This window comes from Sus scrofa, chromosome 13 (genome assembly GCF_000003025.6).
Source record: "Sus scrofa isolate TJ Tabasco breed Duroc chromosome 13, Sscrofa11.1, whole genome shotgun sequence".
Taxonomy (NCBI): Eukaryota; Metazoa; Chordata; class Mammalia; order Artiodactyla; family Suidae; genus Sus; species Sus scrofa.
Genome location: NC_010455.5, coordinates 55889043 through 55902336, shown reverse-complemented (window position 1 = coordinate 55902336; position 13294 = coordinate 55889043). Strand labels below are relative to the sequence as shown.

General features: G+C 36.1%; 1 protein-coding gene across 18 annotated transcripts in view; it reads left to right on the top strand.

Moving 5' to 3' along the window:
• The window catches only part of CNTN3 (contactin 3), a 370397-nt gene that overhangs the window by 116551 nt on the left and 240552 nt on the right, over positions 1-13294 (top strand). For 7 of the 18 annotated variants that reach the window (XM_021069229.1, XM_021069225.1, XM_021069228.1 and 4 more), the window contains one exon: positions 2825-2951. The exons of the other annotated variants lie outside the window; for them this stretch is intronic. In XM_021069229.1, coding sequence (XP_020924888.1) covers positions 2825-2951 — 127 coding nt within the window. The remainder of the gene's footprint in view (positions 1-2824; positions 2952-13294) is intronic. 18 annotated transcript variants of the gene reach the window in all.

Here is a 13294-nt window from a genome sequence, read left to right as displayed (position 1 = left end):
AGATGTGCTGATATATCTGCGACTGGCAGAATTGAAGGGTGAGTCATGACTTAGATTGTGGGAGGGGCGGTCACATTTAAGCTGAGAAGATGACATTTATGCTGGGTTCTAGATGACATAAGGAAACCAAAGCACAAGAATGACAAGGAAGGTCAACTCAAAGTTCAGTGTGTCTGAGAGGCAAAGACAAGGATGGTGGTGCAGCTGGACCTCAGAAAGCAGGGGATGATCAAAGGCAGCCTGGGAATAAGGAAAGCAAGCCTTGTAAATGGTTTAGTATATAGTGCCTGGCACCTAAATGTTAGCAAACCAGCCTTTATTCTTCCTCTTTCAAAAGGGTCTCAGAAAAACAAAATGCTTCTTGTTATTTAAAATTGTCATCTCAAATTGATGGTGATGTATAGGGAAGAATTAAAACATAATTTGGGAATTTAACTTTTATTAGATAAAGATGAATGTTTGGATTTTCATTGTGGTCACTTGTAGGTAGGTTTTGTTTTAGTTTTTGTTTTTTAGGGCGGCACCTATGGCACATGGAGGTTCCCAGGCTAGGGGTTAAATTAGAGCTGTAGCTGCTGGCCTACGCCACAGGCTCAGCAACGCAGGATCCAAGCTGCATCTGCAACCTAAGCCATAGCTCATGGCAACTCCAGATCCTTAACCCACCGATCAAGGCCAGGGATCAGACCTGCATCCTCATGAATGCTCTTCACATTTGTTTTTGCTGAGCCATGATGGGGACTCCCACTTGTAGGTAGTTTTTAAAAACACCTCTCATTGTCCTATTCATTGAAATCACCCCCTTCTTATCTAGACCCAATTTTCCTTCTTTTGTTTTCCTTCCCCACCTTACCTGTTAGTTTCAAGTCTATACCATGCTGTTAGTACATTATGGATTTCAAGCCCTACATACATCTTTCTGTCAGGACAGTGATGCGGTACCATCTCATAAATGAATAAAATATGTCACTCAAAATAAATCAGAAGCCATTGTACTAGAAGAAAATGCTATGAAAAATCCACCCTCTTTGTAAATATTTTCAAATAGGTTCAGTAACAGACTGAAATATATTCAGATTTCTAAGACAATAAATTTAATTAATGAAATATTGTCATTCTGTATTTGTTTTGTGCAGTAAACTGAGGGGAACAATGAAAGAAAATGATACTATTGCTTCTTTTTGGTTAGGAGCTATTTGACTTGTTCTTTTTGATTAGGGGCTATTTGATTAGTAGCTACTTTAAGATCTCTTTCTTTTACAGGTTATTCTTTCTTCTGCATAAATAAATAAGTAAATAAAGTGAGACTTTTTTCCCTTGTGACATTTCTCCTTATACAAAAACAAGGGACTATGGACGATAGTACGTTGCTTTCATAAGTCATGGTAGGCAGTAGTAAGGATTAATTGTGTGGATGTTTTGCAGTGGAAATGTACCCAGAGTTAGCCAGACTTTGAAATTTGAGTGCACAGCCCTAGACTACTCTCATTTGTAGCACCAGTTGCAAGTTCTGGGTCTGATAATTCACTAGAAGAAATGTAAGATTCACTGAAAGCTATTATGCTCATAATTGTGGTTTATTACAGGAAAAGATACATATTAAAATCAGCCACAGGAAGAAAAGCATAGGGAAGAATCCAGAAAAGTCCAAAACGCTAAGCAAAGCTTTTGTTATCTTCAGGATATGTCACCCTCTTTTTTTTTTTTTTTTTTTCTGCTTTCCTCTGTGAATGTTTATTTTCAGAAATGCTGTGATACTGAGTATACAACTTCACTACCTTAAGAATTTGGTGATGGCATTATCTCATTCCTTTTAAAATTCATAATACAGGAGTTCCCGTCGTGTCTAAGTGGTTAACAAATCCAACTAGGAATGATGAGGCTGTGGGTTCTATCCCTGGCCTTGCTTAGTGGGTTAAGGATCTGGCATTGCCGTGAGCTGTGGTGTAGGTCGCAGATGCAGCTTGGATCCTGCACTGCTGTGGCTGTGGCATAGGCCGGCGGCTACAGCTCCGATTAGACCCCTAGCCTGTGAACCTCCATATGCCACAGGAGCGTCCCTAGAGAAGGCAAAAAGACAGTAAAAATAAAAATAAATTAAAATAAAATAAAATTCATAATACAAAGACACAGGGTTTTAGGGGTTTGTGTGTGTGCGTGTGTGTGTGTGTGTGTGTGTGTGTGGAAATGCTCATGATGTTCAAGTTCTCTTAACCAAAGTAGAAACGCTTTTTAAAGGACACTTGTTCAGCACTGTATCCATCTCTTCAATTTGCTAGTAATAAAATGGAAATCCCCCCCCAGATGTTGAGCGTTTTGAGTTCAAAAGGCAATAGAATGTCAACAGTCAGCTTTGCACTCATGGTGGATTTTATGAGAAAGACAATACTCCGGGATTCAACTGATTTTGAATACAGCTTAGTTTTCTAAAGAGGCTTATGACAAAGTCTTCCTAGAATAGGTAATTTCACCAATGATAATTTAGGTTTATGTTATAAAAAGTAACTTGTACCATCTTATTTATTTTTTTAAATAATGTTATTAATATGCAGTGGCTTTGAAAGTAATTTTCATTCTGTTAGACCTGTTACTAGGCTCTTAAGGATGGCTTACCTGATGTTCATAAACAAAGAGGTGCCTCAAGAGCATCTTTGTGGACTAGGGAAGGAGCAATGCCTGCTTTTTTTTTTTTTTTTTTTCTTCTTTGTTTCCTTTTGAAAGAGCAGACACTAGTTGCTTGTTTTTCTTCAGTTCAAGAGTGCAGCTTTTACAGTACCTTTTACTTAACTACAATTATTTTTTTGGATGTTTCCCACCCATATAGGTGAGCTGCTCTTACAAGGCCCAGTGTTTATCAAAGAGCCCAGCAACAGCATTTTTCCTGTTGGTACAGAGGATAAAAAAATAACTTTAAGTTGTGAAGCACGAGGCAACCCTACACCTCATTACAGGTACAGTGGAAAGTTTGAAAATCCAAATGAAGAAAAAAAAAGATGCGGCAATTGTGAATTTTTTTCGCTTCAATATATTTATGCTACAAGAAATCATACATGAAGCTCTAGTTGTCTGCTGTATGCAACAGAGCTGGTATATAAACATTTGGATCCATATTATATATGTTTAATTCACTTTATTGTAAGGATTCTTGAGTAAAGAAAAATATAGTAGAATCTCTTAAATAAGCAATGTTTTTTCACTGATTTGTGGTAAAATTTAGTGTACAAACTTGAATTTACATGTAGTCCTTGGAACACATCTATTGTGAGGATAAAAATGTGCTTTAAAGTTATGTAGCAATCATAGGTTTAGAAAAAAATACTTTAGTGTCTGCCTTTCTTCCTTTACTATTCTACTGGGCACATTTTAGAAAGTTCCTTAAGTCTAAAAAAATAAAATACATTCCTACTGAAGTCGTTGTTTAAAAAAATTTTTATTATAGTTGATTTACAATGTTCTGTCGACTTCTGTTGTACAGCAGCAAAGTGACCCATATACATTCTTTTTCTCACATTATCCTCCATCATGTTCCATCACAAGTGGCTAGATATAGTTCCCTGTGCTATATACAGCAGGATCTCATTGCTTATCCACTCCAAATGCAATAGTGTGCATCTACTAACCCAAATTATTCTTGAAGAAAAAATACATTTATGAGACTTTCTCATTTAAAAGTATGTATTTTTCAGATTATATGAATAAAAACTTGTTCACTGAAACCTTCAAACAACACAGGAAGATATAAGGAAAAAAGAAAGAAAAACAACTTCCACCACCTTAAGGCAAAACTATTAACATTTTGGGGATGATGGTGGATTATTTGGATGAGATGGATATTTACTTTATTAAATAATACACGATTAACGATTTTTACTCTTAGGGGTGCTTAGGGGACCCACTTTAATGAAGAGATGAATTATTTATAAATAGCATATGCTTCTTTCATATAAATGGTTATGAGAAAGTGCTTGAGGCACCTTGAAAACATGTTCTTTTGAGTACTGTGAGCATTTGTCTTAAAAACTCTCTTTGCAATATTAGTTCACTTGGCAAAACCTTTTCTACAACCTGCAGAACAAGCTGACTTCAGCCTATGTTAATGAAATTCTAAATGTTTTGAAGTAGTAAAGTAGATCTTATTGAACTTCTATTGTTCTCTTTACCCAAGTAGATAATAGAAGCCAACAGTCATGTTAAATTGAGTCAGCATTAGGTTAGAAGGTAGACCTTTACATTTTTGCTTCTGGAAGTATTCAAGGTCAGTTTCTTTCAACAGTATTCAAAAATGTATTTATTGAGGAGTTCCCGTCGTGGCGCAGTGGTTAACGAATCCGACTAGGAACCATGAGGTTGCGGGGTCGGTCCCTGCCCTTGCTCAGTGGGTTAACGATCCGGCGTTGCCGTGAGCTGTGGTGTAGGTTGCAGATGCGGCTCGGATCCTGCGTTGCTGTGGCTCTGGCGTAGGCCGGTGGCTACAGCTCCGATTCAACCCCTAGCCTGGGCACCTCCATATGCCGCGGGAGCGGCCCAAGAAATAGCAACAACAACAACAACAACAACAAAAGACAAAAAAAAAAAATGTATTTATTGAGCACCTGCTGTGTGTTTTCAACAAAATAAATATCATGATTCCAGGTTACTGGTCTGAATTGGCAAAAGTGATAGAACGTTTTCTCTCTCCCTCTTCCTTAACCTATAGAAATAAGGAAAGTATAACATAATTAAAAAACAAGAAACTGTATTTTAAGAGTTAGTTCAGTTAATCAGATATAGCATATGCAACAGTTGAAAATACTATCTTCTTTGGGGGGGAGATGAACAGATCAAATTATAAGCCATTATACTGGAAACATTTTTTCTCAACATTTTCATAGAACATTTTAACACTTTCTAAATGCATCTATATTTGTCCCTGAAATGGAAGATTATCTTTTTAGATATGACTGTAAATATTATAAGGAATCCACATGAGTGACTCATATGTGGATTTTTTTGTTTTTTTGTTTTGTTTTGTTTTGGTTTGGTTTGGTTTTTTGCTCTTGCCAGTAAAGTTATATTCTGGCATTTTCTTGTGAATAATTTGGTGATAAATGTGTTCAGCTGAAAAACTATCAAGATACAAGATATCGTCATACAGAGGTATATTACTAAGTGAACAGATTAATTATATTTATAAAGTTTAATCAAACAACAAGAAGTCTTGAACTCAGAAATCCAGAAATAGCTTTTTGTTGTAATTATTTCTTTTTCTATCAGATACTTATTTTAATGCCAGAGTAATACATTTAAATAACGTCAGGTATTTACACAATGCCAATGCATTAACATAGTGTATGTGTTTAAACATACAGGAAACATGTATAAAATGTAAAGTTCTGCCATTTGCACTATACTTCTTATGATTTATTATATGTCCTGAGATATTATATGTCACTATTTTAAAAAGAATATTTACCCAAGAATAGGAAATGTGTAGCTGAAATTGATTTGTCAGTTTTAAGATTGATAAATGAAGAAATTTTACATGCTAGGTATTGTTTTAAAAGATTTGGTTTATAGGCAAATAGGCGGACACTTTCAATATAGCTCTAAAGATGTTCTAGTTAAGACTTCTAACTAGTTGAAATTTCATTGTGTAGTCATTAGAAATTGAGACTTTGAAAAAGCACTAGGGAACTTCCTTTCGTTGTGAAGATATTAGGCCTTTCTATAATGGGCAAAGACTCCCTGTTATCCGTATTTCCTGTAGAAGTAATAGATGGTGCTGTTGGTGTAAAAGGGGGTATAGACTAATGTGAGTTGTAATCATTATCTACTTAGACAACACCTACATTGTAAAATTGTTTCCCTAGCTTGTGACTTTAATAGTCAACTGGGTAGTATTCCACATTATTCTTTAAATGTTCTGGAAGAAAATATGCTTGCTGGTTCTTAATTTTTTTGTTATCTTTTAAAAATTACAGATACAGGTGTAAAAGTGTGATGACTTTGACCTCAAAATAACAATGGGTTTTTTTTTTTTTTACATGGACTCAGAGAGAGGATATGTTTTTGTAAATATTTATAAATATAAGCATGTATGTAGATAAGAAAGAGAGAGAGAAAGAAAGGAAGGGAGAAAGAAAAAGGAAGGAAGGGAGAAAGAGGAAGGGAGAGAGAGAGAGAAGGAATGAAGGAAGGAGGGAAGAAGGACGATATCAAGGAGGAAAATTAGGAGTTTGTGTAAAAACTATAAGTTAAAAGCAAGCCAGACGCATTTCCCCAGAGTGAGAATAAAGTTTAAGAGTCATATAAAAAGAGTATCCTTTGAAAGCCCAGGGCTTGGCTCTTAGACTAAGGCAAACTTCTCTGATGAGAGATTTTGTCTTTGTTATTATCCCACTGGGTAAAAAGAACTCTTAATTGGCCATATTAGAAATTGAAAAGTTCAGAAATTCTCAAGAGAAATTACTCATCTTAGGGTTTAATTGAGAATTTTATTCTTTCTTTTGCGTCTCTCTGCCTGAGCCCCAAAGCCTATATTTAAAGGTTAATTAGTATTCAGTCTCATCGTAATTGCCAAAGATGCTGAAAGAGTTTACCCTAAGGAAGTATTAATAACTTTTTTAAATGAGAAGGATTTTCACCCATTTTGCATAGGGTGAAATATGCCCATTATTTGCTAAGTTGAAAAAAACCCCAAAGAGGTGTCTCCTTTGTCATGTCCACAGATGCCATTTCAGCATTACAAGGGACAATGTAATACGCATATGCTAATAGAGACCAGGCACGTTACAAAAGGAAAAGAGGTGGCCCTGCCCTCCAAACATGGAAACATATTGAATAATGAGTGGAAACTGTCCCGCATTCAGCCACAAGTTCACCCAGTGGTCATGACTGCTTCTCAGCACTGGTCAGTTGTTACCATCCAGGAACCCTGGTCCAAAGCTCTTTAAGAGCTATTTAAAATTGGGAAATTTTCTTTTTAGAATCTCTGTACTTCTAATGTTGACTCTGTTTTTCTTTTTAAATGAAATGTAGGCAAGGAAGATAAGACATAAAGGTGAATGTGGCCCGTGTGGGCTTTGCATTTTCAACATTGCGTCTCGCACGAAACTTCCGAGTTGTGCTATCCAGTATAGATAGTATCCAGTGGCCAAATGTCACTGAGAAGTTTAAATCATTTTAACCAAGACTTAAGTTCCTCAGTCAAAAAAGCAGCCTCATTTCAAGTGCTTTGTAGCCACATATAGCTAAGAGCTACTGTGTTGAACAGTATGGCTGAACATTTCTTGGTGTGCAGAAACTTCTGTTAGACAGTGCTGTGCTTCTCTGCCCCTTGGACCCACAACAGTTTTCTGTAAATGCTCTTTTACTTTGTTGTCATCACAAAAAATCAGTGAGAGCATCCTTATTTCCCAGCTTTGCATAACAAGTAAACCCTTTTTATAAAGTACAGTTGGAGGCATCATACACATTATACACTTATACACATTATAAGGACTAAGTATCATTGCAAAATATAGATCACTCGTGGCCACAGTTTCTCCCTTTGAAGTAGCATTCCCTGTCAGGGAGTTACAGTCCGTACATGTTTAATTTACTAAAAGGCTACTAAAGTCATTCAGTATAAGAAAGAAAAGGAAAATGATGGATGAATTTCTGCTTACCACTTATTCAAGGAGAAAGTGCAAAGAAGGGAAGTCTGAGTTTATCACATATCACATGATACTGAATACAGGACCATGTATAGTGCTATATTTGGCTGTATATATATACATATACTATATATATCTATAAATTTTGTATCTGCTATATATATATATACACATACATATATATATATATCTTCTGCATGTAGAATGTATAGGTTACAGCATATATAGTAAATGTGTTATATAATATATGATATATTCTACTTAATAAATTATTACATATTTTAAATATATTTTTGTTTCTGTGTACTTTGTCTCTTATGTATCTTGTTGCCATGTAAAATCTGGTGTCACTGCTACTTTACTTTTATACACCAAGGCAAATAAGAGTTACTATTCCTCTATATTCCCTTGGCCCTAAGGAAATGTAATCTGTTCCGCTGATGACTCGGCCCAGTTCTCTGTGTTTGTCTTCAAGCTCAGCTCCTTTTAGCATCCCGACTTCTCCAGCTGATGATCTCTGGTCCCCACATCCACAGTTGGATGCAAGAGCAATGAAATGCTTATAGTGTTGGAATGATTGCAACCATAAAGTAGAAAAAATTCCTGTGGTTTCTGAGGCAGGTAGAGTAGACAGCATCTCTTCCAGGGCCTTTTAAACTTGTCTGTGTTCCTGTCTTTCTCGTGAAGCCTTCTTGATAATCTCAGTGCTGTGTTCCATGCTCCAGCCATGCAATGCCCATTGCCCTCATGCCTTTCTGGAGTAGAAAACTTAACAAAATTGAATGTGCTTTCCTGGTCAGATGTAACTCCCCTAGAGATGAAGGCAGTGCTTTCCTCATCTTTACTTTCAAAATGCTTATAACTGAGTCACTTTGCTGTACAGTGGAAATGATCACAACATAGCAAATCAGCTACACTTCAATAAAAACTTTCAAAAATAAAAAAATGTAGCAAAAAGAAATGCTTAGCAAATAGTGAACACTAAATTGGTGGCATTAAAAAAAGGAATAAAGTTAACAAGGGAGAACAAGCAGAGGCAATTTGGAGTTAGATCATGTTTCAAGAGTCAAGTATCACAGAATCAAAAGTGATTCATAGTTTATACTATAAGGTATTCTTTTTGGCTCTATTTTAATACAGATTATCCTGGAGGTGACAAAGATGACTGCCTAGAATACCAGATTGACTTAAATCCCTCCGCCCCCCGCCCCAGAATACTGACCAGAAAAAGAGGGCATCTTTCCTATTCGTGTCATCAAAGTTCAGAATGGTGTCAGAAAAACATATAGCTAATACTGGTAGTGGTCAAAGCCCAGGAGAAATATGGAGGTTAGATTTTAGATATTAAAGATGGCATTTAGAACATTAATTTCTTTTTGTTCTTATGCCCAAACATAAGTTGTTGTTCTTATGTTTTTGCAATGGGGCAAGGAGGGAGAATGTATCCTGATCAAACACAAGTTAAATAAGTTGGGTCACAGTTGTGATCTTAAACAATCACTGAGGCCAGAGACCTGGAATGTTCTCAGTGACTAAGTCTGGGTCCTGGGAAGAATGGCCTCTCCAAGGGAGAGTGGGAAAGATGCTACCATAAAAAAAGCTAAAGTGGATGCAAGGAAGGCAGAAATAGCATCCATCTTTTGTGATTCTCAGAATAATTTTAAGATAATCACTGATCAATTTGAACGAGGCTTTTCCAATGTAAACTGAACAGTTGTTTTTAATCCCAGTGTAGCTCTAATCTGTTTCTTTTTATAAAATATATGTTTAAAGTTTATCAACGAGTGAGAAATGGGAATCTGCGTCATAAAACGTTTTAAAAACTTCATCTTTAAAAACGCAGAATCACAATTTAACTCATTTTTATCTTCAGCAATTACTGCTGAAGCCGAACTAGCTATTTTTGGATAAAGTATTGAGTATGCAAATTCAGACATTCATTCTTTCAAGGGCTGCAATTATTCTCATCACTTCAGTAAATATATTAACAAACATTGCATTTGAACACAAATGCATTTGCTTATTAACTTGAAAGCTGCATCTAAAACCACAAATTGCTTCTGTGATTAAATTCCTAATTTTCCTGTCAAACCCCAAACAAAGTGTTGCCTATTGATTTAACAAGTGTTTTGGGTGGGCGTATTTTCCCCGGCCCCCTAAAGATTTTCACAAATTATTCTGTCCTTTTTTACTTGGTTTTGTATCAAAGTATAACACATGTATTTGTTTTTCTCTGCAATATTGTTTATGTTTCTGTTTTCTTGACCAGTCTGTATAATATGGTGTAGATATCTTGAAGGACAATAACTTTCTACAGTCACCTCTGAGATGAATGACACCCTGCGATTATTTTGAAACTTCCTGTTGTCACTCAATTTATTGTCACTCAGTTTTGTTAGTTTCAATTTCAATGGGTGATATTCTCTAACTTTGTTACAGAGTCCTAGTGGAAGATCTAGTTTAGGACTTGGTGCCTTAAATTTTACTGACCACAAGATAGATCTGTATTTATCTTCCTTATTCTTATCCCATACTGGTGCAGTTTTGTGTAAGAGATTGCCATATCCAGTAAGCTAGTATGGTAAATAAATAATAACTAGTACAGGAAGTGAAAATAATTATGTTTTCATTCCCTGTCTTTGAGATATTTATTGATAATGTGCATGACCGCAGTTAGGGACAATTATATGGAGGTTAGCGGTGCCTAGGTTAGAGGGTTAAAAAGTGTCCTCAATTCAGGAAATTTCTTTGAGCACCTACCATGCACCTGCTCATACAGCTGATGGTAGGAATTCAGCCCTGATCAAAACAGTCATCATCCAGCGGAGTTTTCAGAAGCACCTTTCAACACTGAGAATATAGGTGTTTTATACTAATTTAACTGATTATCATATAAATTTGTGTTTTCACACAAACACGCACACACAGTCTTACACATAGTTCTTTGAATTGGGAGGCAGTGATTCCTATGCTTTCAATATTGATGTTTTAGTTGTTTCCTGGAAGTTGCAATTATAGGTTTCATCACTTGAAAGTAATCATGGCCAGATAAAATCTCTCTCATGTCAGGTACCTTATGGATTATATTCCTAACTTAATGGTTTTTGGATCAGATTCAAAAACTGTTAACCTGAGGGCCTGTACAATGTTTGAAAGAAATTGTTTTCAAATTTTTTAGGGGGGAAATGGCCATAGACTTCACCATTCTATCCCGCAGACTTGGCCCTGTTTTTCTCATTCACTTTCCCTGCCTAGCCTCTCTCCAATGAGGTTGACATCAGTTTCCTGTTGTGTAGAGGATGTAATTGGGATTTATAAGCGAACTGATCAGATCTCAGGCCTTCCAGCAAGAGTAAACAGCCCAGGATTTCTTCCAGAAGCCCAACGCCAAGGTTTTGGCCTAGAAACAAATTTATATATAATCTCCACACCAAGCAACTAAGCAGGATGAGAGCACATTGCCTGAGAATTAGAGTTGAGAAATATGAATAATAAACCGTTTCTCACTTGTGGATTCTAAGAGCAAATCCTAATTCATGTAGAATGAGCATTTGAACACCGAAGGCTGACAGTGAACTTACAAGATCATTCGAGTATTACAAGATGATGATTACGCAGAGGTGCTTAATCTGGTGACATTTACCACAGAGCTAAAGCTACAAGGTTAGTCTGTTTCTAAAACATAGTGTAAATGCTATATGATTGAAATGCTGGTCTATGCAGCAGCAAGAGCCCAGGGCTGTCTTATTTTGCTCCAGATCACTGCAGTAAGTCTTTTGGAATGGAATTTGAGTATGCAAATATCACTTTTATGAAGTTTTAAACAATTTCCATATTTCGGAAAGATTTCATTCTGAGCCTTTAGAGTTCCCCAGGAACTTCAAACTTCCTTCATAAAAGTAGACATCTTTAACTTTTACAAAAGACTGTGAATGTGCAAAACTAAAAGACAGTGTCTACTTCTAAAAGCTTCCTAAATTTATGACCTGAATGTGCCATTAACTTTCACAGTCTTAATACTATGTATTATGTTCATAAACTGAACAGGTGGATTACAATTTACTGCAAAGAAATGGAGTCTCATTTCTAGATTTATTGGACACATACTTTGTGGAAGGGGTATATTATGTCCCTTCGGTTTTCCTGAATATTTCTTATACAGAAGAAATATTGGGAAATATTCCGAAATCATGTCCAAATGTGAATACTGTTCACTAGAAACGTAAATATATTATTTTCTCAAGATAAAATAGCATTTGGATGCCCAGACCCAGAGATTACTTATACATGGCAATGTTTAAGCCAAGGAAAACCTTTTGAATTCATGTATTTTTAGCAAGAGGAAAAGCAATCAGTGTTTAATGAGATACTGAGAAATTTTAAATCACCTGAGGATAAGTTCCATTAAATGATGAATAGTGTTAAGAAGGAGAGAAATAATTGTATTGCTCTGTTAAAAGAAAATTAACAATCTTCAGTCTCCCTAGTATACCTTTGCCTTGAAGAATTTGCTAAAACAAATACAGTCATACTTTTGATATCCTAGAGACATCTGTAAAAGAGAAGAGTTTTTGCCTCTTCACATAGTGAAATAATGTAGAGATTGTGCCTACATGACAAAAACTGAGCTAAAAAAAAAGAAACATTTATGTATAATAGAAGAAAGCTTTTCCATTTTGAATCTTCAATCAAAACCTGAGATGATGGCTTTTAGATCTTATATGCTTACTGAAATAAGATATTGTCCTACATACTTTATGATCTCTTAAATCTTTTCAGCTATTAAATAGGCTAGAAGTGCTTCTTTGTATTTTTTTTTTATCTTTACAATTTTCCACATAGCCATTGTACTTTGATTATTCATCAGCTAAACACAAAAACACAATTTTCAAATGAAGCCATTAGATATGCTTCATTAGTCCATAAACATTCTAGACTCCAGAGCTGAAATCTCCCACCCCTCTGCTGCCCTCAGACTGTTCTTTGAAGGTAAAAAAGCCATAAGTACCCTTTATTATGGGAGTCTTCTATTCAAAAAGTTTGTGAAATTATGGAGATCTATCTTGTTTTGCATTTAGAGGCCTTTCCCTGCACACACACCCCGCCCCCGAAAGCCTTAAGTCGCTTAGTAACTGACAAACCATTTACAGCTTAAAAATTCACCCCACCCACTTGTGATTTATTATCACATTTATTCTTTGAAGGTCAAACCCAGCATGTGTCTTGTCCCACGTTTCACTGACTTCTCAGGCAGGTACGAGTGCAGGCAAACCATATGTGGAAGACACAGTCTGTTCCACATGAGAGGAGATGACCAAAAACTTTGAATCAAGGGGGGTTACATATAACCAGTTTCTATTCAACAAGGATGCAAGAAATGAAAAAAGGAGCAGACAGACAGGTTTGCAGCCTTTCAGGGAGCCTCCTCCTACACTAACATGGTGTCCCCCCATTTATTAGATGGCTCCATGAGCCAAGGGCTTTATGTACATTGTCTGGCTAAATGAATAGAATAACCCTATGGGAAAAACTCATTTTACATGTTAAAAATGTAAGTTTAAAGGAGTTAGGTAATTCCTCATGGTCACACAACTGGTATGGGATAAGTCCAGCCCATAACCCAAGGAAAACATGGTTCTGCATTGCATTTTCTGTTCATT